The following is a 23612-nucleotide window of genomic DNA, read 5'->3' as shown; positions in this document are numbered from 1 at the left end:
GACAGAGTGCAGAGAGCACTATCAGGTGTGAGGAAGTGTCAGTTTAGTAAGGTACTCCAGTCCCTTCATCAGCAAGTCTTATGGTGGAAGTTCAGGGGCTAAAATGTCTTTCTAGAGGAGACAACTGTCTCCCCAACACCTCCTGAGAGTCCTCTCCTTGACCAAGAGCAGATGTTTGCGACATCTCCATGAGACCCACGGGGCCTTACTCCCACTGAGGCTGGGCCTGGCTATAGGAAATTCTCCCGCAGCCCCAGAGCGCTGGAGGAGGCTGAGCACCTTCCATGGGCTGGGGCTGCTGGAGGTGAGGCTGACAACATCTCCTCTTTGTCATCAGAGGGGAGGTGGTACAGGCACACCAGCCTTGTTCCCAAGCCCGGACGGTGCACAAAGCCCAGGTACCAGCCTGCTCTGAGCAGTGAATTGCAATGGCAATTCTGAAGGGCACTTGTATTATCACCCTCGGGTTTAATTGCTTATGCCCAGTAGCTCTGTAAGAGATCTGACACAGTCTACAGCTTTGTATCTTCTTCTCTGCCCTGATGCTGCTGAAATTCCTTCTTTCCCCACTGAAAGACGCTTTAACTCAAACCCTGAAAGGGAAACGGGAAGTTGGTGCGGGCCCAACCTGCTCGTTTTGAAGGCAGGCGGCACCTCCATGCGGTGTCCCTGCAGAATTACAGCTGTAACAATATTTCTGCTTTTCCCAACATGGTATCGAGCGGCTCCCGAGCAATTTCGAGCTGCCGAACTCCAGAAATCTCAAGAACCAACCAGACGTGTGCGAATAACTGATTTTCTATTTTTTATTTTATATTTATTCCACCATTTTTTCATCCTGAGTGCTCCAAACTGATTTATTTATTTATTTATTTTTAGATTGGTGATCCAACCAAAAAAGTATCTTTTTGATTGAATTAAACTTGGTCTTGACCCAATACACTAATTCTAGTATTTCTTTCTGGTTGTGCAATAACACGTCAAGCAGTTGCATTTTAGTTGACTTTGAGAATCAAATTTTTCACAGCATTGGTCATTAATTCACTAATATGTATCAGTAACTGATTTTTTTTTTCAGTAAGTAAAAATATTTCCCAATATAGGGATCAAGCTCTGCTGATATCTCTTCACTTTTGTGGTTACACAACATGCCAGCCTTTGGGGACCCAAGCTTTGTCTTCATGAGCTATAGTGGCTTTATTATTTTTTTTTTATTATTTTTTTTTTCCAGGAAAATTGCTTTATTTCCACCAATACAGTGCCCCACTCCAGCAAGAAAGTCACAAGGGACCACAAAGCTCCTAAGCAAGCGTAAATGCTGGAAACACCCACATAAAGATGTTAGAGAGGCAAAAACATCAGTTACAAGTAAAAAAGGAGGAGAACTGGATGTATGGTGGCTGATTTTGTTAGTCTGCAATTACAAGTGACCTGATTTTTTTTTTTCTCCTCAGCTGAAAACATCATTTAGTAAAGAACAGAGAAACCTAAAAGTCACTTTTGGAGGAATCAGGCTGAAGAGGTGGGTGCCATGGCTCAAGGGAGGCGAGAGAAGGTCCCTGCGCCCTGCTCCAGTTGCCTCGTCGCTGTTTTAACAGAATCCATCTTTACGTTTTTACACCTTTACTTTTGGACGCAGCCTGCTGGACTCTGAGCCATACTGATCTCCAGACTGTTGCTGAAAATTTCACTACAGCTAAGAATTCAGCCACCCACCGGGAAAAAGCTCCATTGAATGCAGTGTGGTACAGCTGCCACTTGATGGCATAAGCTACTGAGTCCACATTTCCTCCAAAACTCTCCCTGTTTGGCTTGCGGTGGGGCACAAATCGAAACTCAGTGCCTTGAAGTCCTGCACCACTGAAGTCAAAAGCAAACCCATTTACTTCACTGAGCCCGGGATACCGCTCGTGATTCCGACAGTCCCAGGTGCTCAGCGTGGTGTGGTTTACCCGAGGAAGTGCCTGCCTGTTGTAACTGTGATAATCACAGACACGATCCGTCAGCACAGGGAACTGCGCCACTGGGACTGATGACAGTTATTCAGGCAACAGGGAGGCGGCTGTGGAACACAGCAACCACAAAGCTTACAACTTCGGAACCAAATCCTTTCCTTTTGAAAACTTGCTTTGAGAATTCAGCTCCCAGCATAAACTTTCTGCTTCTGACTGAGAAAGACCAAACTTTTCGGAAACTGCCTTCGCAACGTGTCCCTGTCGGGTCGTATTCCTGTTACACGGCTGCAGAGAGAGCAGCCCGGCCAGCGCAGGCCACTGATGGCCGACTGAATTCCAAACTCTGCTCCGCAGCGTGACATTGGAGTGATGTAATGAGACCGGGGGGAGACTGCAGACAGGAGGAACGTCAGCATCAGCAGCGTCTCCTAGGGGAACAGGGTTTGTGCTGGAAACTGGAGTGAGCACGGCGTCCTGAGTCGCAGGGGAAATGGTAAGAGGTGGAACCGAAAGGTACGTTAGTGTATTTTGGAAAGTGTACTGGAAACTATAGCTCTGAGGTAGTTCGGCTTGTATAAAAGTAAATCTTTGTTCTCTGCTGACCTAGTTTTTTGAGCACACGAAGTTTCTGCAAACCTCGGTAAGAACCGTGGGTATTTTCACCATTAGCAGTCAGGGCTACGTTGCCAGAGCCCTGCTGTCACCCAAATCCCCACCAGGAAGGCTGTAGCGCATCCACCTGCTACAGAACCCCGTGCAGCGGCAGGTACTCGCGAAAGTGACTTCATCTTTTTTAAAAAACTCGAGTGTTAGAGGGGGCTGCTCCGCGTTTAGCAGCGCCAGCAGGGCACTGGCAGCCCCCCGGGCCCCCGCAGGAAGCGGGCCCGGCGCCGGCCCCTCGCTGGCGGCGGCCGGAAGCGATCGCGGCGCTGGGTCCGCGGCGGGTGCCGAGGAGGCCGGGACCGACGTGGCCGGCCCGGGGGAGGCGGGGACTGGGGGCGGCCGGGCGGGGCGGGCCGGCGCCGGGCTGCGGCTGGATGGCAGCGGAGGCACGGGGCGAGGCGGCGGCGGCGGCACGGTGAGGGCGGCGGGGCGCTGAGGGGACCGGCTGGGAGCTGGAGCTGGCGCCGCCATTTCGCGGAGCCTCGCCGCCGAGGGGCCGGGCTGAGGAAAGTTGGTGAAGTAACTGCGGGCCCCCCGAGTGGGACGGGGAGCTCCCGGGTGAGGTGAGGTGAGGGCAGAGCCGTGCCCGCTGCGCTGTGTGCCTCTAGCTGCACGCTGTGCAGAAACGAGTCCTGCCTGCAGCGTTTCGCCGCGAGGGGAATGGGGAACAGGGGGGGTCGTGCCGGGGGGCACAGCGTGCCCAGAGAGCCTGCAGGCCCGCCGTGCCTCCCCCGGGGTCAGGCATCCAGGAGGAGTTCAGAGCCCTCCACGGGGCTAATGGAGGGAGGCGGCTTAGTGGAGGATTTTTTTGGCTGGGAATAATGCTTCCTCCCTGGAAAAATAACTTTTTTTTTTTTTTTTTTTTTCCATGCAATACGCTTTTGCAACTCCTAAAGCCAACTGGCTTCCAGGGAAAACAGTTGTTTATAACGGCTGTTATAAAGATCTTTTTTTTCCCCATTCTCGCAACAACATCTGAAATGTCATTGTGTGGCAGCGAGCAATTGTGCTGAGACAGAGCTGAAGCTGTGTGGTCTGAAAAGGCAGTGTCCAGGAAGGGAGGAGGTGGGTCGCTGCAGGAATCTTTATCGTGTACATGTTTTATTTTCTGTTTTCCAGTAGGTTTTTACCTTGGCATTGTAAGTTTTGACTGTTTTCTCACTGAGCCTCAGACCAGCTCAGTGAGGCAGGGGAGGCTGTGGGAGCCTCCCAGGAGGAGGGCACGTCCTCTTCTCACTTGATGTTCAGTCTCCCCCTTCTTTTCACTAAGGAGTGTGTAAATGGCAACTTTTCATGTTTGTTTTTCCTGAGCTGGGAAGACCTCGCTGTTACTTCAGTTCAGAATCCCAGCCAGAGCAGACCTGACTTCAGTGCTCTGCTCCGGGACCTGCTGGTAGTACTGGTGAACAGGTTCTGCTCCTGGTGTGGTCGGGAGGTGTGATAGCAAAGGACATCTGTGTCAAAACTGATGAGTAAATGATGCAATGCTGATTCTTCTCTTAGGCATTTTCTTAAATACATATACTTTTCTTGAGGAAACACCACATCTCTTATAAATGTGGTTATGCTTATGTCTCGTAGTGGCAGTGGATCTCTCTGAGAACTTACAATTGCTTTCCTTAGAAATTTCTTTATGGGGTACCTAAAACAGATGCTGATGTCTAAAATTAGGGGTAGGTAAAGACATCTTCCATCCTCTGAAACTGTAGTGGTGCAGGGTATTATTTTCTCTCTTGAGCTTTTTTTATCCTAGGACTATGTTCTGATTGCTCCCTTCCTTCCTCTTAAAATATGTCTCGGGAGTAGCCAGTGTTATTTCAGAGACTTGAAGTAAACTTAACATTTCATGAAGAGCATGTAGCAATGTGATAGAAAAACAAAGGGGTTATGGAATTAAACCTGCATTTTTTGGAGCAAGTGGTTATCATATGAAGTAGTTATGATATATTGTGAAGAAGCATATGCAGGAAGCGTGTTCTAAATAATTAGCTGAGCACAAAAATCAGTGCGTGTATGTCCTGGATAATGCACCGAGTTCCTCGTAGCTGTTTTACTTACATCAGGAATTCATTGCCTGAGACTGGGGGATGTTCTTGAGCTATGAGGTAGTGATGGTCAGTCAGCGTGGGGTGAAGAAATGTACTGTTTTTCCCTGGTGTGATTAACAAGAAAAAAAAGATCTGTCAACCTCAGAAGGTTGACTGACACACAGCTGAATTAGGAGAATTGGTTTTCTACCCCTTGTGACTCTTTATTGTTCACCACCATCTCTTTTGGAGGACCCTGGTCTCTTTTGTTGCTGGGAAAAGGAAATGAAGACAGATATGCAGCCTGTTTTCAGAGCCCTGGACATGTTCTTTTCCCTATGTGCTACTGCCTCTATCTAGGATTTTGGTCACTCGGTCTCAGAGACCCTTCCAGGTGTCCTTTGGGGAAGACACAGCTATGAGTGGGGAGAACTAGATGGAAGAATTGGACCTGTTGCATCAATTGTGGTGATTTCTTTTCCAGATCGATTCCCAAAAGCTGTTAACTTTGTGGCAATCGTGGCACAGAAGGGGCCAGTTCATGCCACTTTCCGTCATTGCCAAGCTGCAGGAGAGCAGTTGTTTTGCTATGTGTATTCATTGTGTCTTCATACACATATGGTGGTTGTATCAATCCTGATTTTTGGGGGCTGGAATGGCTTTGCCCCTCACAAATAAGCTGTTCTCAGTCGTTTTCAAGGTCTAATCCACGCATCAGCCCTGTGCCTGTTCAATTCAGTGGTGGAGATGAATGGATACTTGGAGTGCTATGAGGTGAAAGTGTCTCTTACTTCTGCCACTCAGCCTTCTGTATTCTCTGTGCTGATAATAACCGATAAGAGCTGCCACTTGCAGTAGGGTCCTGCCAGTAGAGCAGGAGTCTGGGGCATAGGGTGGGGAGGGACTTCAAGACGGGATCTAGTCATTGCAATGAAAGAGCATCTGGATAAGGAGCTTACTCTCTTTTTATTTTTTATTTTTCTGTTTCTGCATCATAGGTAACCTGTTCCAGTCTATCAGCATTTTGGCACTATGTAAACTAGTTTCTTCATATCCAAGTTGAACTGTACTTACTACTTGAGCTGATACCACAATGTGGAAGAGTTGAGCACTTTCCCCCTTGTGACTTCTGCTGTATGCAGACTGTTCTGTTCCCTTCAATCTTATCTTTTCTAGACTAAACACACCCAGGTCCTTCAGTCTTTTCTTCCAGGTTGTACTTTCTAAACTCATATTTTTGTTTCTGTCTACTGGAACGTCTCTTATTTTTACATCTGTTTTATAAAGTACAGTGTGTGAGGTGGGTACAGTCTTTTGGCTGAAGTTTTATTTGTGGGGAGTAGAATGGATTCACTGCCTCTGTGTCACACAAACAGTGTAGCTGTTGGTATGTCCCGGGATATCATTTGCCTGCTTAGTGGCATGCTTGTGTTGCTGGCTCAGATTTATTTTCTGAATCAATGTAATCATGTATGCCTTTTTTTTCCCCCCCTCCTGGCACATTGGAGTTAGTATTTTGTCATATCCATTTGATTTTTTTTTTCATTAGTCTGCTCTTTTGTGCTCATCTTTGCTGAGGTTGGTTTGACAGCATGTGATAGGTAGGTCTAGGGTTCTCACAGCCAGATCATAACACTGCAATCAGATGCCACAAAAAACGGAGCTGGCTTAAACTTGTTATATTAAAGGATTTTTGTCTTGTCCAGAAACAACTGGTGGGTTTTGTATGGGTCAGTAGCTTACATTCCAATAGATGTTATCTTTCCACAAAAGGTTTCAGTGGTTCTTTTGCAGCCAGCCAAGCTAGCATCTTCAGCAGTTCCTTCTTGCATCCTTCCTACTTCTAATGTCTGTGGTTACTGTGCTTGGAGCTTGGTGTCCTCCTTCACAGGTTCTGTTCTTTACTGTTCCCCTTGGTTGCTTGCTGCAGCTGGGCCTTCCTCCAGCAGTGGTCTAGTTCAGGGACCGAAACTGGAAGAGCTTCTGGGGATTAAAAAGTCTCTGCTGATTTGTTCTGAACCCACTCGCTCATGGAGTCGGGTGTGAGCATGGGAAGGGGAGGCTGCCTGAGAGGATGGGGAGACAAGGGTCAACATTGTCCTCTTCCGCTGCAGTGAGCCCTTAGATTGGTTCCAACACCCTGATTTTTTTTCTTGACAATTTCAGGCCCCTTTCTGTTTGGCTGTGATTTAATACTTTGCTGTCTTTATCGCTTTCTTATCTTATAGGTAAATGCAAACTGATCACTTAAATTCATCAAGAACCTTTCAGAGGATTGAAGTTACCGGTCAGTAACTTCTTCAGCCGCACCCTCCTTTTATTTGTTTCTTTTTGTGAAGGTAGATGAGGCATGATGCTTCTTGAGCCTTCTGTGGCCTTCCCATATTTCTGTAAATTTCAAAGATGCTTCAGATTACTGTGACTGGTTTCTTAAATGCTTTCAGGTGAATGCCATTATTCCTCTCAATCTGCAGCTGCCTTGCAATCGTTATGGCATTCTTTTCTAACCCACTTTGTTCTCCTGTTTCCAAATTAATTTTGCTTGCCACGTTTCGCTCCTCCTTCTGGAAACTGAAGGAGGCATTTGTACTTCAGCCTTTGTGTCATTTGCTTTCCTTTCCTATTTGCCAACGAGTGTGTAATTATCTTTATTTTCCACGTCTAACATGCCCTTTTTCTCTCCAGTTCTCTTATGACTGAAGAGTTCTTAGTAACAGCTGTGCTGCCTTTGACTAAGAGTCCATCTAACCCAGCAGACTTGTAGGAAGGAGTAAAAATAGCGCAAGTATATATGATATTTTCCAACTACTCTTTCGATCTGCAGCTCCTTTCAGATAAGGGAATTTCCTGCGTCTAACACGAGCTGTCTAACCGTGAGCAATCAATAGATTTATTTTCCTAGTGTCTGGTCTGTCTGTTGTTGAATCCATGTAAAATTTTGCATTGGTTTTGGAGAAATGCTGCCACGCAAGTTACCAGCTGGTGTCATGTTTGTTTTCATTTTGAAGCCGACCCTCACTGGCTTCACGTGATGGCTGTTAGTACGTGGGGTTGTAGACATGGTGAATAATCTATCCCTGTTTATACTGTTTACACCAGTCATGACTGTATGGACCTCTGTTATGTTCCCTTTCCCATTTAGTTACCTGTTTTGCATCCTGATTTGTTAGATGCTATTCCATCTCTTCAGTTGCCTTTTCTACCCAGTATTCCCACAACCACATGTCCCCTGGGTTTTGTAATTTTGACATGCCAATTTCATGGTAAAAAGGGCCAGAGAGGGCTCTTAGAGCAGCTCACCAAAAAGGCAGAGAGAAGACTGATCCTGGTAATGTCTCTGGCCAAGATTTTTTTCTGGAGCCTTGGGAAACTGAAGGGCAAGGACAAGCTACCTGCGGGTCTTGGGCCTGGGGAGTCCTTGTCCAGCCCACTGGAGGGAAGATTCTGGAAGGAAGACTTGTTCGCAAGGTGTCTCATGCACAGTCTTACATACCTGATGATAAGCAGTGTCCTTTAGTACTGTGTTGAAATCGGGGAAAATTTCGGATGCTTCCTTAGGGGGGGTAGCGGGATATCCACCTGCAATAAGATGCTGAGGGATGGAATGGCGTGACCAAGGCCTTTTCTCCTGGGTGGTGGGCAAGAGCCTCTAGCATGCACTCAGAGCTGTTCTCTATTCTTTTCAGAGATCGGCCAGCCTGGCTGAGACCACTTAGCGATGACAAAACAAAAGCTTCTGCTTGATGGGACGTTCTCCTTGTTTCTGATCGTGGCCTGTGAAGCTCAGCAGCTCGCGAGGAGTCATGCTGCTGCCAGCTCTGGCCCTCTGTGCGAGAAGGAAGCAGAGTCCTGGGGAAACCTGTTCAGCAGTGAGCGGCTGGATGCCTGGATCTGTTCCCTCATCGGCTCGTTCATGGTGGGGCTGAGTGGGGTCTTCCCCTTGCTCGTGATCCCCTTTGAGACAGGAGCTGCTCTGCGGTCAGAAGGTAAGCCTGCTACCTGCAGTAGCCTTTCTGAAGGTCCTTGGTTGTGACTGTGATGAACAGGATCTCCTCTAGAGCAGGCATTCCATTTGCAGTGCTTTAGGGCCTACCTGTCAATTTGATGGGGAATCCTCTAACACATGCAAGTCCTGGAAGGAACTCATACAGAATAGCATTTGTTGTGCACCCTGGGGAGCTGCTTGGTCCAGGACCCTCCCACACACAGCTGTCCCAGCCTTGCAGTACAAGGGCTTCTTTTTGCACTCCAGCTATTTCTTCCATGCTCTCTCCTTTGAAAGCTTGGTTTGCAGATGCTTCTAATTTAGGTCTGTTTGTGCAGAAACTCAGCTGGAGATGTTTTGGCTTCAAGCTGAGTTATAATCAGGTTTTTGTTTCTTTTTTTAGCTGGATCACGTCGTTTGAAGCAGTTGTTGAGCTTTGCAATTGGTGGGCTACTGGGGAATGTGTTTCTGCACCTGCTTCCCGAAGCCTGGGCCTACACGTGCAGTGCAACAACAGGTATGAAAGCCTTATATGCATAGAAGCAGCTCGTGCTGTGCCTACTGCTACATTTTTTGAGTCTGTTCCATCCCAAAAATACAAAACCAGCCAGACTCTGTCAGCCCTGGCCCAAAAACTGGTCTAGGCTGTTACTCTGCTTTGAACAATGTGTAAAAGCAAATGCTTAGGGAAAAGTATATGAAGAATAAAAACGTGTAATAATTTCTATTTGTACTCCAAAGTTTTTAAGATCAGAAACTTCCTGAGATGAGCATGATTACTTTTTTTTAGTAACTTCTAACAGGTTTTTTGTCTATCAACTTTTCCTGCCTTGCTTTGGACTCTTGTAAATCTTTGATTTTCCTTTGCCCTTTCCCTAAGGAAAGGGAATACTTCTTTAACCTGATGGAAAGTTATGAATGTGTGTGTGGTCGGGTACATGATACATGAACACGTCTCCTATCTTAGGTGGAGTTTTTTTGCCCTATCATGTGCATCATCTTGCCTGTAGATCTGTATCACAGTGCTTCTCCTAGAGCCTTTTTCTTGGAACTAACTGGGATCCCTCCACTTCGTCAGCTGGAGCCCAAATGTGTACTCCTCTCAATCTTTGTTCAAGGAGAAGTCATGGAAAAAATGATTGTCAGTAGAGATATTGACTAAGATGGTGTCTGGGGAGCTGGGGAGGGAAACAAATACAGGTGACAGAAACCTGTGTTGTCAGCAAACTAAACACTGTTGGGATGCAGCTTGTGGTATTGGTGTGTATCCTTCACCCCTTGGATGGCCAGACTTGTAGAAACCCGCAGCAGTTGTATCTTTCTGCTTTGGCAAACTGATGTGAGAAGGCAAGTGCTGCTGCATCCCACCTGTTGAGAAGCTAAGAAATTCTTTCATCACTAAAAATGAAAGAGTGGTGAAAAGGATGCTGTAGGTTTCCCAGACTTCCTTATGGCCATCTCCTGGGATTTTAAATGCTCCACAGATCTACTGATCCTGTGGTTCTCTTCCTTTTTGTGGCTTTGGTACTGTTAGCAGAACCTCCTACCTGCTGTCCTTTTTCCTCTCTTCCTGCAGTGGTTCCCTAATGACTCTCTCTTCCTGCTCTAGCTTGTTTGCTTCTTATGTTGTCCCGAAGCATAAAATTTTTCATTACCTGTATATGCCCCAGTGCAGAATCATTCTGTTCTTCCACTGCAACCTCCATTTCTGCAGCCGGGTTGAAAGGATGATTATCTCACAAGCTTGGCTGTAATTGAAAAGAAAGTTTATAGCTTTGGGCTTAATAACTTGCCCAGGTGTGGCAGAAATGGGAAGGTGAGTTTGTAGCTCCACTGATGTTAGGTTTCATGTTGGGTCTTGCTGCTCAGTAGGTAGAGCTGCAGGATTTTTATTGATGTAATGTTCACATGCCTCTAGGGCACTGGGAAGTTCCCAGTGTTGTCAAGAAATGTTCTGGATTGCGCTGTTGAAGTAAAAGGGGTGGGGGCTCTCACACTAAGTGTCTCAAGATGAGGACACCTTTTACTTAGATCAACAATGAGCAGGTTAACTTAATTTTCTGTGAGATACCGTTGCTCTCTACTCCTTGCAGGAGGTGTTTCTATTGTTTTGGGTTTTTGTCTTGGGACTGGTGATTAAACTATCTGGGGCAGGTGGGGTTCCCATATGGGAAGACACTGTTCTTGGAAGTGACACGAAGGTTTTTTCTGTTGTCCCTTAGGAGAAGGGCAGAGCTTTCAGCAGCAGAAGCTTCTGGGTCTCTGGGTGATTATTGGCTTCCTGACCTTCCTGACGCTAGAGAAGATTTTCCTAGAGAAAGAAGAGAATGAGTGTCCTGGTGTGGTAAGTGAGTAGCCAGAGGGGAGGGAGTGCTGTAGTGTTCAGATGGTGAGTCAGGCATGTAAGCACTGTATTAAACACCTCATCTGCCCTATCTGGCAGGCTCAGCAAAGGATCCTAGAGCTGTGAGTAGCTTATCAAAGGCCTTTGGGAGCGTTTTGCCACTTTGACACGTGGTTCTACAGGCTTTGTGTGGTTTTAGCTTGAGATTTCTCACCTCTGGGCTGGTTTTGTTCTTGATGTGGTTTGTGCGAAAAAAGAGCTCCCCTTCTATATGGACTGGGAGCTGGAGTGCTCTGCATTTGAGACTGCCTCAGATAACCTCTGGGGGATGACAGTTTGCTGACACGTGCTCTACTGAGTAATTTGGACTCACTCTCCTTGTGCGTCCTCAGTCAGGGCAAAGACCAGCATTCTTTGGAAGATGTTCCTTGCTGTCCACTTCTCTTGGGGGTGATCTGAACCAGGTGCTTGTTCCATGGAGCTGCTAACGTGGTAGGCAGGGTTTATAGTTGGCCAGGTCATGCTGTGCAGTGATTCAGACAAGAGTCACCCAGCAGCAAAGAAGCAACACTGACAAAACAGGAACCGGGAGGTAACACCAAGACAGACAGTGGCTGGTCCTAAGCCATCTGCCTGGTTCCTAGCAGCACCTCTCCTATAGGCTGTTCAGTACTTTCTGTGCCATGCCTTTTGAGAGAGAAAAGAGCAGGTCAGGAACTGGGTAAGCAATTAGCCATTGTTTTGACTCGAGATTAAATTGAAAGGAACTTCAGCTCATACATAGAGACTGAAGTCTGAGATGAGCAGTTTATTTGGAAGCTGACAATCCCAGCTATAGAATAACTCCTTGGGATTCAGTTATCCTGATGCACTGGGGAGAACAAGACTCTGTCCCAGATGGAACTGAATTTCTCTGGGCAGTAGCTGCCAGCAGGACTGACAGATTGAGGCCCTCATCTTCCCAGTGGAACCTTGCTCATGTCAAAGGGGCCTGATTCTGATTCCCTGTATATCTTTCTATTTTCCCTCTCCTGATGCTCGGAGAATTCATTGCTCTTACGCAGATGTGACAAGGTGTGACACTCTCTGAAGTCTGTCTTGTTTCTGGTCACTGTCATGGTTAGATTTGGGTACCAAAGCTACTGATTTGGGTTGTAAGAATGAAACTATTAAGGCTGAAGGTTGGATTTCTAACCTAGATTTGTGCTCTTTGTTGAGGACAAAAAGGCAGTGACAAGTTGTTTTCTGCTAATTTAGGGCTGTGATTCCAAAGCACCAGCTGGAAAGATTCCCAATGGAAGTGGCTACCCCCTGTCAAAGGTATCAGGCAGATCCCAAAGAGAGGAAACAGGTTCAACTCAGTGTAATGGCTCCACTCCACCGTCGTGTCCAACAGACAACAGAATCAAGGTAAGAGACCCACAAACAGCCCTTTTCTAGATGATTTGCATCCTATGTTTTCCGGGCAAAGATCTTTCAGTCAGGAGGCTGAGTTGTCTGTAGAGAGAAGTGTGCCTGAGTGGGGGACTCAGTGTTTGAGGGAGTTACACTTAAATTTTGCTCTGTCAAAGTCACAGCAGGAAGGAAATAGGATACTCATTGGGAGAAAATCTGCACTGCAGCTTATGCAAAAGAGGCAAAATCACTATTGTGAAGGCATAAGCCTGGGGATGGGTGTTTTGACTGAATCCTGAGACCAAAGTACAGTACTTTTCAACTTACTCTATTATCTTATACTCAACATATCTTTATTTGGTTAACTTTTTGAGTAATGACTTAATTGTTTCTCCAGTGCCTACATTGTATTAATTGTGAACAGCATGCTTCCTTTTAAGGCACCTTTTGGATGTATTTTGACAGTTGAAGCTGTAAAACTTAAATTCAGGGTTTTCTTTTTTGAATAGCAGCCATCTGCTGCCCAAAAGTGCCTCCTTTCCACTTCTGCCTCCAAACCTGCATTTCTCATCACTTCATTTGCACTGGACCTCATCTGACCCCTACAGTGAGCCTGTTCAGGGAGCTAAGCAGGCAAAGATTTTTTGATGATGATGATTATTTTTCCTTTAGGTTTCTTTCATAATTTATCATCTTAAATCAGCTTTCCATGTAAAGTAGTGCTGGGATAAGGGAGATCAGTCAGCGAGCTCACAGGACTGGAGGTGGAGGACAGAAAAGGAGGACTGTAGCCACCCTCCAGTGCTAACCTCTAGATTGGCTTTGCTTTTGCTTTTGTTACTATCTTTGCACTGTGGGAAACCCTGCCTGGGTGACCATAACATGCAAGAGAATAAAAGATCACTTTGACCAAGGAGGACCTATAATTTGAGTTTGAAAGCACTTAAAAATATGAAAGATTTGTAGGAGATTGACTATGAACAGAAAGTGTGGTTACATAAACTAGCCCAAACCTGGACATGTGGTCAGTCAGAGGCTCTTCACTCTTTCTATTTTAAAGTTATTTTGCTGTAACCTTGTAGCTGTTACTACACAATGTGAAATACATGTTGAGATCACTGGGTAGTTTTGATACCTGTAACGTTTGTGTAATCTGAACACTATGACAAAGTGCAAGGTGCTTCATTGGTGGTTCTGGAGCTGATAGCTCTGAAGAAGTCAGTATTACTGGGTTAGGAAACATTGTGCGTTTATTTTAGAAAGGTTTATACAAGGAACTGCGGACTTTGAGAATGGTTAGTCCTCCCCTGATTTCAAGGAGAAATGAAACACTGATGGGGGACACAATTGCTCAGTGCCTTGTTCTAATGTAAAAAATAATCATGTAGTTATTGCTAATTGATATGGTATTATGGGAGATAAATTCTGTCAACTAGACATTTTTCCCTGCTTCTATTCAGTCATAAGATTGTTTGGTAATGACAAATCTGGTTAATTTGGTAGTTTGACAATTTGGTAATGACAGCTTTCTCCCAAATTCTAATAAAACTGGTACTGCATGAAATCAACCTTATTAATATAAAAAAATCTGTTATTCTATATTATAAGCAGGGACTGGATTAATGCAGCCCCTCTCAAATCTGTTCATTACTGGTTTGTGATTTTTGTAATTGATTGTTTAAAGAAAAGTACATCTTTACATTTGCAGATACTACTCTGTTTCTTAAATGTCATGTTGTGACTGCATGAGGTTGGTGACATTTGCTAAACTGAGTAATTTGATCAAAAGAGATGAATTTTTAACATGTTTTGATAGAAGCAAATATCAAGTAATAGATTAAGAAAGAATACAGATCACACTTATAAAATAGGGAGAGATTCCAGGAAGTCAATGCCTTGGAAAAAGATGTGAGAATCATAGTAGGAAATTGGTTGAGTACAGTCTTCCATTATGATGCTATAGTCAGGAGGGTGACCAAGTGAGTAGGAAATAGTATATAAGACGAAAAGCAAGCGTTCCTTTCCATATAGCAGTAGACCTGACTCTTTATTTGGCTTTTTCTGTAGTATTATTCATGATATCCAAAATAGTATCAATGAATTGCAAAGTGATCAGAAAAGAGCTGAAATAATTACTTCAGGTTTACAGTACATGTTTTTTCTTAAGTGTTTTTCTTCAGCTTTTAGCTCTATAGATGTGACGAATCAGGGTTGACTTTAAGGTGTTTGAATACCCATGCAAGAGGCGTGACTATATGTGAAAAGCTAAAGCTGTACTAAATAAAAACAGATTAGAAATAGAAGACAACTGTGATGGAGGGTAATTTGCCAGTGGGATAACTTACCTAGAGACATAGACTCTTTGTCACTTGTGGGCTTTAAGGTGTGATTTAAGCTTCTTTCTACAAAATACAGTACAGCTTAAGAAACAATGGGCTTTATGCAGAAACTTGAAGTTTCTGTTTCAGTTGTGTTATATAGGTCTTAGCTGATCATGGAGACCTCTTCTAGCTTTAAAATCCTAACATGTCTATTTAATCTTGCAGACTGTTATGAATACACATGAAATAGAAACTCAGGAGTTAATGTATATAATTTTAACTTTCCACCTTCTGGGCATTTAATCTGAAGATTTTAATAGCCTTTCTGGTAGGGGGGAGATTACCAAAATTATCAAGATATTTCTACCTTGTTTCCTTAGGAAACAACATAAGCAGTCATTCCATCTGCCTGTCCATCTGTTCTGCCCTTCATTTTTCCGTAACTTTTGAACCCATAATTAATTTTACTAGAGTTTCAGAGAGGGTAGAAATCTGAAGGGTAATCAGATTTCTGCAAGAGCCATAAAAATCAGCGTGGCAGTAGAGGAGGAATGCAGACTAATGTCCTGTTGAAAAACTCTGGCAGAACTTAGATGTTGCATGCTGCTTGGCAGCTCTGCCTGGTTGGAAGATCAGCAGGTAGGTCTCACTGGCCTTGTCTGGTGGAGAAGTGGCTGTCATGGACTGCACTGGGGAGGGAAAGGAACATGCAGAGAAAATGTTGCTGAAGTGTGCAAGGTAGGAGCCTAAAAAGAAAAGAAAAATCTATAGCAAAGGCTTCTTTGGTTCTCCTATGCGCTCAGTAACAGTTTTTTCTTATATCTTTTTTCCCAAAATGGAAAGATACTACTTAAACAAAAAGATGTCACTCTTCAAGGCTTCAGTGATTAGTAAGCTGCAATCAGTCATCCTTGCTCCATGTCTATTAGAACTTACACTCTTTGGCTGCTGCTGTAACAACTTGTCCTAGCTTAAACGCTGCAAGTGGGAGGCATCCTTTGCACCCAAACACAGATTGGTTCTGCCCTGCATTGCAGCCTTTATTCCTTCATCAAGTAAAAACTTTGTAGAGTACCTTTTCCTTACTCATTCTTTTTCTTTTTTCCCCCATGGCACAGGGGTCCTCGTTGATTTGTAGAAGTATGTTTTATTGCACAGTGACATTAATTCTGAAGCATGAACATAAACACTTCATCTTGCTGTGCTCTTTATGAGCAAGGAGAACATCCTATTAGGTATTCACAGAATGTAAATGTCAGAGGCTCATAACTGTCAAATCAACCCAATTTATTTCTGAACACTCCAAGGCTTTGCTTCTTTCAGTGACAGCTTTTGCCCAAGCCACTGACAAGAAAAAGTCATAATGTTTTAATCATGAAGTCTATTTTTTTCTCTATACAGTGGTATGGGAAATCATTTTAATATAAAACTTATTGAATAATTATTACTAGCCTGTGGGGAAAATGCAATCACATTAAATCCCAACATGAAAAGAAGAAATTTTAGACAGTCACATCTGACTGAAAATAAAAAATGAGAAGTAAAACTGCTGTGTTTGTGGGTCTGTATGCACGCATTGCTTTGTGTTCTTCTTGCAAAAACATGCAGGGAATTTCTGCATCCATTGCGGAGATGTTGCTTAGATTGTTACTTAAACATGATACTTAGACGATCTTTGCTTAATTCCTTATTTTCATATTTAACTATGTATGCACTGTGAAAAGTTTAAAGCCTGTGAAGATGTTTGGAGATTGTGCAGTGGAAAGTAACCTGCAGAAAGTAAATGCTTTTGAGAGAGATACCTAACAGAAAGCTCAATCTGAGCTGCGGTGTACAGGTGGCAGGAAGAAAAGATTCCCCAAAGGAAGTTTGATAGAAAAAGGGAAGAGAAGACTGAAAAGGGCCCGTGAAACCTATTAGCACACGTGAAACCTATTAGCTAAATTTTGGCTTACCTGATGGTAAAGTAAGAAGTTAATGCTTAGCGTTTTCTACGTGGTCTCTCCTTAGTGCTCACTGGGTGCTGCCCTGTATCTGCAGGTAACGTGTGCCCCCAGTTCTTGCAGTCCAGAGACAGCCTGATATAGTAGCTAACTCCTGGATTGATGATAATTTACACTGCATTGAACTGCAGTGGCCCAGGACCTACACCTGGTAGTTTTTTTGTTAAATATGATGTGAAATAAAAAAAACAACCTCTGAGCAAATGATATGGTGTGGTACCCTCAAACCATTTTGGGTCGGTCAAGTACACAATTTTTCTGGACAGGAATATAGCACTGATAGGGAAGTCTGACCTGGAGCTGGCATTCTGAAGAAGGTAACTGGCATACACTTTTAATGTTCAGAAATCTGTCAGCATACAAATGCATATACGTGCTATCCAGCCTTCTAGTAGGTGTTTTTTTGGTGACTGTCATCACTATCTTCTCTTTATTCTTTGTTAAGGGAAAGCAAACCCACATGCAGAAGTTTTTTTAGTGCAATGTTTCAAGATTTTTATGGTTATAAAAAGCTGTTTCAGCAGCATTTGTTCTGTTGCATTGTTCTTGTCAGCTTTTGAAGAAGAGATATTTAACAGATATTAAAATACATGGCTAGAAAACAAGGTCAGGTCATATTCGAAGCTAGTCACCTGTGTAAATTAGTGTTGCCCAGTATCAACTCAATTTTGAATCAGATATTCTGGTTTATTCTTTTTCCTTTTTCTCTCTCTGTATCTGAAGCTTCTTTGTTATTTGCTCTCTCTCTGTCTGTCTTTCTTCCAGTGAGATGTCTTTCCTAATCTCTGACAGTACTTGCCTACACTAAAGCTGAATTTACTCTAGAACTGAATGGAGTATTTAATTTGTACTTGAGCCCTGACATACTCTAAGATTGTCCTGACCTTTGCCATCTGATCATGGTTCTGTATGACCCATGCAAGAGCCATGTCTGGCACCACCTCTTATCGTATGTCTCTTTCTTTATCAGGGGCTCTTTTTCTCTTGTTGCAGATTAGTGGATACCTCAATTTGCTGGCCAACACCATTGATAACTTCACACATGGCCTGGCAGTAGCAGCCAGCTTCCTGGTTAGCAGAAAGGTAAGGTTTCTGTCACCAGCTGTATACTGAAGTGGAGATGTCTGTTCCCAAGTGTGATGCAACATGCAAAAAAAAAACAAACAATACCAAAAATAAGAGGAGTTTGCTCCTCTTTCTGGAAGTTTCTGATAAAATGGAGTCTATATTAAAAAGGAATCGGAGGGTCAGGACAGAATTACAAGCTTCTTCAAACCTGACACCTCAGTTTGCCCCAGCTCCTGGCATTTTGGGAAGGGTTAGCTCATCTGTACTTTTAGTAAGAACCTTAACATGGAGAAAGGGGCCGTGATGTAATCCTGCAAGTGTCGTTCTCAGATCTAGGGGACTGTTTCTTAACCACCTTCTTTCCTCTGCTGTAGGTTGGGTTTTTAACCACAATGGCCATTCTCCTGCACGAAATCCCACACGAGGTGAGAGGGCTTTGTATCTTGTGGGGGGTTTCAAGAGTGCTTTATTGTGTGAATGAGAAGAGCTGAGTCCAGTTATGTTTTCTTGTCCCTTTGAAAGCTCTCTGGGAGACTGGAAATGTGGAAAGTTAAAAACAGTCCTGAAGCACTTGTTCTGTTAAGGGTGACCTCTGACTGAGAATGTTCGTTAACTGTTGGCTCTTGATTTTCGTAGGTTGGGGACTTTGCAATCCTACTTCGGGCTGGGTTTGACCGCTGGAGCGCAGCCAAGATGCAGCTATCCACAGCTCTCGGGGGGATTCTAGGAGCCTGCTTTGCAATATGCGCTCAGTCACCAAAAGGAGCAGGTGAGGCTCCCTGGGACTTCAGTAGGAATGTGAGGAGCCCATGATCCCCATGTATGTATCTTCTCTCCCATGGATTTGTGTCAGGAGTAATGAAAGCTTTCTGTGCTTCTGCAGGGGAAACAGTAGCCTGGATCCTCCCTTTCACTTCTGGAGGATTTCTGTATATTGCCTTGGTAAATGTTGTGCCTGATCTCCTGGAGGAAAAGAACCCGTGGTAAGTGCTCCCTCCTGTTGTGCTGCTGCCCTTCTTACTGCCTGGGAGCCGGGCTGTGACAGTTCCCCACGCCTGTTCTGGGGGCACATGAATGCCAGCTTTCCAAATCCCATTAACAAGGCTGCTGTGCTAGCTATTGAGTTTATGGGACCATAGAGACCCTATAAAACGTGAAAACCTTCAACTGGGTCAGTCTCAAAGATTGTGCTAGTGCAGTGTGAAGCCCAAGCAGCTAGAGCAGGTTGCTCAGAAACATGTCCAGTAAGGTGACCCTTTCCACAGTCTGTCTTTGCAGCTCTTACACCTAGTGGCTTAGGGATAGTGGCTTAGGGACTGTCTGAACCAGGGCCCCATACAGGCTTAGTGTCTGATAACCACACACGAACATATCTTTCACATGCTTTTCTCATCTCTTGTTGATCCTATCCATTACTCTGGGCTTCCTGCAATCTCCCATAGTTTGACTGCACTGCATGAAATGATGCTTTATATTATTTATTTTTTGCCTCTTGCTTAATAATTTTGTTTAGATGTCACTGTGTTGCTGTGTGAGTAGAAAATAAGTTTCTTTCCATCACTCTGCATTTTTTAGTTTCACTGTATCCTACCTCAGTCAATCATCCCTTCTCTACACAGATAGCTATATTCTGGTGTACATATATATAGCCTTCCCCCGTTTGTATTATTCTAGTTTCATGGAGCCTGACTGAGGTTCTGGCAGGTCCGGATTGAGCTGTGTCACAGTAAAGGTCCTCTAAGATCTGCTGGCAGAGCTGCCCCTGAATGTTCCCACATATTTCAATTGTATTGACAGGTTAACTTCTGTAGTTTAAATGAGAGACTTCCACTCACCTAGTTCATTTTCACTGAAACGAATCAGGAAGTGATCAAAAAAAAAAAAAAAACAAAAACCAGCTTCACAGTTACATCTGAGGAGGCAGGAACATTTGGTAGGAAAATGGTAATGACCAGCTGGGAGCTTGCTTTTGGCTTGATAATCTCTTGTGCTGGCCCAGCTGTTCGCAGAGTATACAGAGGTAGCAGGTATGTAGTCACTTGTAGCACTGTCTTAGATTTACGCTTGATTAAGAGTAGTAAAAATTAATCAAAATTAATCAGCTTTTTTTTAATTGTGGCTATTAATTAGTTGAATGAGGTTCCTAATCCATCTTTGAACATGCTACTGAAGTGTTGGTTCTCTTGTGAGTAAAAGGGCAGGAATATGCAGTTGGGTAATTGCACAGCTGAATCAGCGTAGATTGGTTTTGAAATCTTAAGTTGAGCCTTGCAGCTGAGTGGAACAAACACATGTCAGTTTATAGACAGCATCTTTGTTTGGGGTGCTGGGAACGAGTCTTCTCAGCTGTGTAATGGTGTCATACAATTGCTGTTTTCCTCGTGATAGATTTGGAAGGGCAAAGAAAAAAACAGTCACAAGCTTGTACATCGCTGCCTATTGGCATTGGTCTACACCCCTCCTAATTTTGCTGTTTCTTTCCCAGGAACTCCCTGCAGCAAGTTCTGCTCCTGTGTACAGGCATTACAGTCATGGTGCTACTCTCATTCACAACTGACTGACCTCTGCGCTGACTTCATGATGCCTCCCAGAGCCACCGCAGTGACTCTGAGCTGTTACAAAGCAATAAGGAACACTAATGTTATTTCCTATGTGTGTGCGTGCAGATCTGGCTGCTAGTGTGAGAAGCAGGTGAGAAAGAGGTCTGGGTGTGCAGGACTTCGTTCCCTGGCTCTCCTTTCCCTGTTCTGCTAAAATCCCACACATCAGGGCTTCTATTTTTTTATGGAGCAAAAGATACAGCGAGCAGAAATGAACTGAACAACTGCTCCACCGAGAATGGACAACGTTTTATTTGGTTCATTCTGATGGAACTGTACCTCCCAGGCTCTCGTGTGAACACAACAGAGGCGATCCCTGTAGCCGATGAAGAACTTTTCTACCACTCTGAGGGCTGGAGACAGAACAGGGATGGCAAAGCAACAGTAAAGCAACAGCTTTAGCCAGAACTCCCTATCCATGAGGAGTTACGGTGCTATGAAAACCTGCATTGTAGATAGAGGGGAAAGGCTCCTTTCCAACTTATCTCTGGCTTTTCATTGACATCACTTGTTCCTAAAGGTAGTATTAGCCTTGGCAGTTTGCTTCTTTGGTCTGTTTAGTATTTACTTATGTTGAAATTGAGCCAAGAACTCGGGGCACTTTTGGATAGGTCACTACAATTAAATGGCTCAGCTTGGAGATCACTTGCCTCAGCTCTTACCACTCCAACAGCCAGCACAGCCTAACCTTTTTATTTTTTTTTTCTGAAAAATGGTCAGTAAATGATTCTTCTATTGTCAGACTTATCAGCTCATCTACACGTGAAAGGAAAGCCACGTAGCTGCTATTTCTGACCTTCCTCTCCTCATAACTGCCAGCTGAACATGGCCAAGTCTGCTCTTGAGACCTAATTCACCCACCATCTGCCCGCAAGTTTCCAAGCCCTCTTGAGAAGGAAGGATTAGCATGTCAGCCCTGCCTGGCACCTTACAGCAGTCCTGGACTGTCATGGCTCAGGTCAGTTTGGGCAGTGGTTGGACACCATTCAGTACAGCCTGGTCAGCAGCATATAACCCCGTTAGCTTTTCCTCTGATCAACGTAGCATGTTTAAGGGCGTGCTATAACCAAAGCTAGGGATGGTAGCTTATTTCTGGCCACCTTACCTCATGGTGGAGGTAGTCTGTTGGGGATGAATGGATAAGCAATAATACTGGAATTCCTTAAGGGAAGGGGCAAAGCAGCAGGGAATACTGGAGGGAGGGTGAAATGGGAAAGGTAAAACTGTTGGTTAAAAGATTAAAAAAAATATATGGGTCTGGAAAAGTTGTGTGCTGAGTAAGGAGAGGAAACGGTGGTGTTAAGCATGCTTAAAGAGTTTTCTATTGTATGATATTTGGGGTAACATTTTTGGCAATTTTAGGCCAATAAAAATGAATGACATTTCTAGCACTTTGCCCAGACAGGCAAAGCAGACAGGGCTGACCAGGCCCTCATTCCACAGGGATGTTTTAGTGCCACAGAGACATGGGCAATTGCTAGATCATCCATTCTGCAAAGCTTATCCTCGCTTTGCTTAAATCTGTTTAAAAGCTGGTCTAATTGAACTAGCAGAATCATTGGATACAAAACAGGTGCCACAATGTGAATTGCACCAATTCAGTTTTGTTTTTAAACAGCTTTTCTAAATGAGCACAGCTCTCCAGCCTGCACAAAGCCTTATCAAGAGGGCTTGTCCCTAGAGGGGGTAATTTGGGTCGGAGCAATGATGCAGGTATGCTGCCCGCAGCAGAGGCATTTACTTTCCTAAGAGATTCTTGAACTGTAGACAGTTCTTTTCTTATGACAGCTCCTGTCCTACTTTTCAGGGAGAGCTGGAGAGCTCATGCTTGCAGCTTTCTCTGCCCAGGAACTGCTGTCTAAATTTTTTTCGTCTTTCCTTACCCCAGGCTCACACAGTAAGTAGTTTCACAGTGAGGGAGGCTTAGTGCCTTTTTTTTTTTTTTTTCTTTAGGGGAGGGGGAGTGTTTTGGAAAACAAAGTTGCTTTCCTTTGTCAGCTTCTCCCTCTGTCATTCAGTTGTCAGAAAGTCTGAATGTAGCATCCGCTTTGCTGGAAGATTAATTTGATTAGCCCGCAGGGACTGGGGGAATATATTAACCTCCCTAGCTCTGGCTTTGCTGTTCTCCCCCCTCCCTGGGGACTAGAGCTTGCTGGACCCTGTAGTAGGGCTTTGGAGGATGAATTTGTAGAGAAAGAGGTGCCTGCCATTTCCCAAGATGTCTTTCTCAAAATGAGGCTGGTATTTAAGTTGAATCATTGCCAGGTGAGTGCCCATGAGTTGGTGTTATTGCATCAGCACTGACTCTTGCCAAGACTAAACTACAGTCAGGATTTTGTGCTCAGCATTCAGGAATGTGAAGTGGATGACACTGAAGAAAGAATTTCTCAGTTGTTTTTCTTGGCTGATACCACAGGCCGAGAGAGTCTGTGGTTCTTGGGAAGATACCCTGTAGAAGGTATCCACGGGGCTTACAGGAGGGGCTGGCTTTCCACTACATGCAACGTCAGCCCTGGGGCTGAGAATGCAGAGCATTGGGAGGAAATGGAGCATCACTCCACCACATTTGTCACTTTTGGAAATGCAGAGAGACTAGTATTTTCTAAGCTCTATTTTTTCAGCTACTCTTATGCATTTTCCCACTTCATCTGTATTGGTCTGCTCTGCATGGAGACAATAGAGATGAAATAAATGGTTTTTCATTGTGGGTTTGCGTTTTTTATTGTTGTTGTTGAAATTGCTACTTTGCATTGAACTAAGACTACACATTCAATTCAAATTTCAGTGAATTACAGAACAATGTCTCTGGGTTGGTTAATTCTGGAGCCTGACCCTGTTCTTTACTGCTCTGACTTTCACAATTGTAAGAAAAGTTTCTAACCCAGTTTGCTGTATCTGCTGCCATGGCACCCTGGGCCAGGAACGCTGTGTTCTGATCAAAATTCTTGGTTGCCAGCCTGTGTTCCCTGAAAAGTATCACCAGGTGAGTTATTCCTAGTTGAGCAGAGAACTTGCATGGTAACTGACTACTACTTGGAGTTTGGCAAACATACTTTGTGATTAGTGATACTTTTTTCAAGTAAAAACTCAAAGCCTGTCTGGTAGTTATGCTCCTCAGCACTTAGGGCTAAGCTGGTTACCTGACATATGGGACAAAGGCATCAAATGTCATGTATAGGAGGAGCCCAGAAGGGAGTAAAGGGATTTTCTTTACCCTTCAAACACATAGGTTCAAAGCAGGTCTTATCCCA

At 44.3% G+C, this 23612-nt stretch overlaps 1 protein-coding gene across 8 annotated transcripts; it reads left to right on the top strand.

Moving 5' to 3' along the window:
• Positions 1 to 1825: 1825 nt before the first annotated feature.
• On the top strand, positions 1826 to 23068 carry SLC39A13 (solute carrier family 39 member 13). 8 transcript variants are annotated; one of them, XM_082762111.1, is made up of 11 exons: positions 1826 to 2468; positions 6874 to 6932; positions 8332 to 8631; positions 9034 to 9147; positions 10853 to 10974; positions 12232 to 12384; positions 17687 to 17776; positions 18136 to 18186; positions 18398 to 18530; positions 18645 to 18744; positions 20247 to 23068. In XM_082762111.1, the coding sequence occupies exons 3-11, from the start codon at positions 8364 to 8366 to the stop codon at positions 20320 to 20322; spliced, it is 1107 nt and encodes a 368-aa protein (XP_082618237.1). In that variant the 5' UTR covers positions 1826 to 2468; positions 6874 to 6932; positions 8332 to 8363; the 3' UTR covers positions 20323 to 23068. The 8 variants fall into 8 exon arrangements, with proteins under 8 accessions (XP_082618237.1, XP_082618241.1, XP_082618238.1 ...); XM_082762113.1 differs by having other exon boundaries at positions 2434 to 2448; XM_082762110.1 differs by lacking the exon at positions 1826 to 2468 and adding an exon at positions 2774 to 3033.
• The last annotated feature ends 544 nt before the right edge of the window (positions 23069 to 23612 follow it).

Source organism: Aythya marila (genome assembly GCF_965140915.1).
Source record: "Aythya marila genome assembly, chromosome: 5".
NCBI lineage: Eukaryota > Metazoa > Chordata > Aves > Anseriformes > Anatidae > Aythya > Aythya marila.
The sequence above is the reverse complement of the archived record's forward strand: the minus strand, read 5'-3'. Positions and strand labels throughout refer to the sequence as shown.

What these genes read in the sequence shown, in the direction of transcription:
- SLC39A13 (XM_082762115.1), top strand. Translation starts at nt 8,364, where the DNA reads ATGACAAAACAAAAGCTTCTGCTTGATGGGACGTTCTCCTTGTTTCTG. An exon ending in AGCTGCTCTGCGGTCAGAAG is followed by an intron (nt 8,632 to 9,033) that starts GTAAGCCTGCTA and finishes TTCTTTTTTTAG; the next exon opens with CTGGATCACGTCGTTTGAAG. An exon ending in TGCACGAAATCCCACACGAG is followed by an intron (nt 18,187 to 18,397) that starts GTGAGAGGGCTT and finishes TGATTTTCGTAG; the next exon opens with GTTGGGGACTTTGCAATCCT.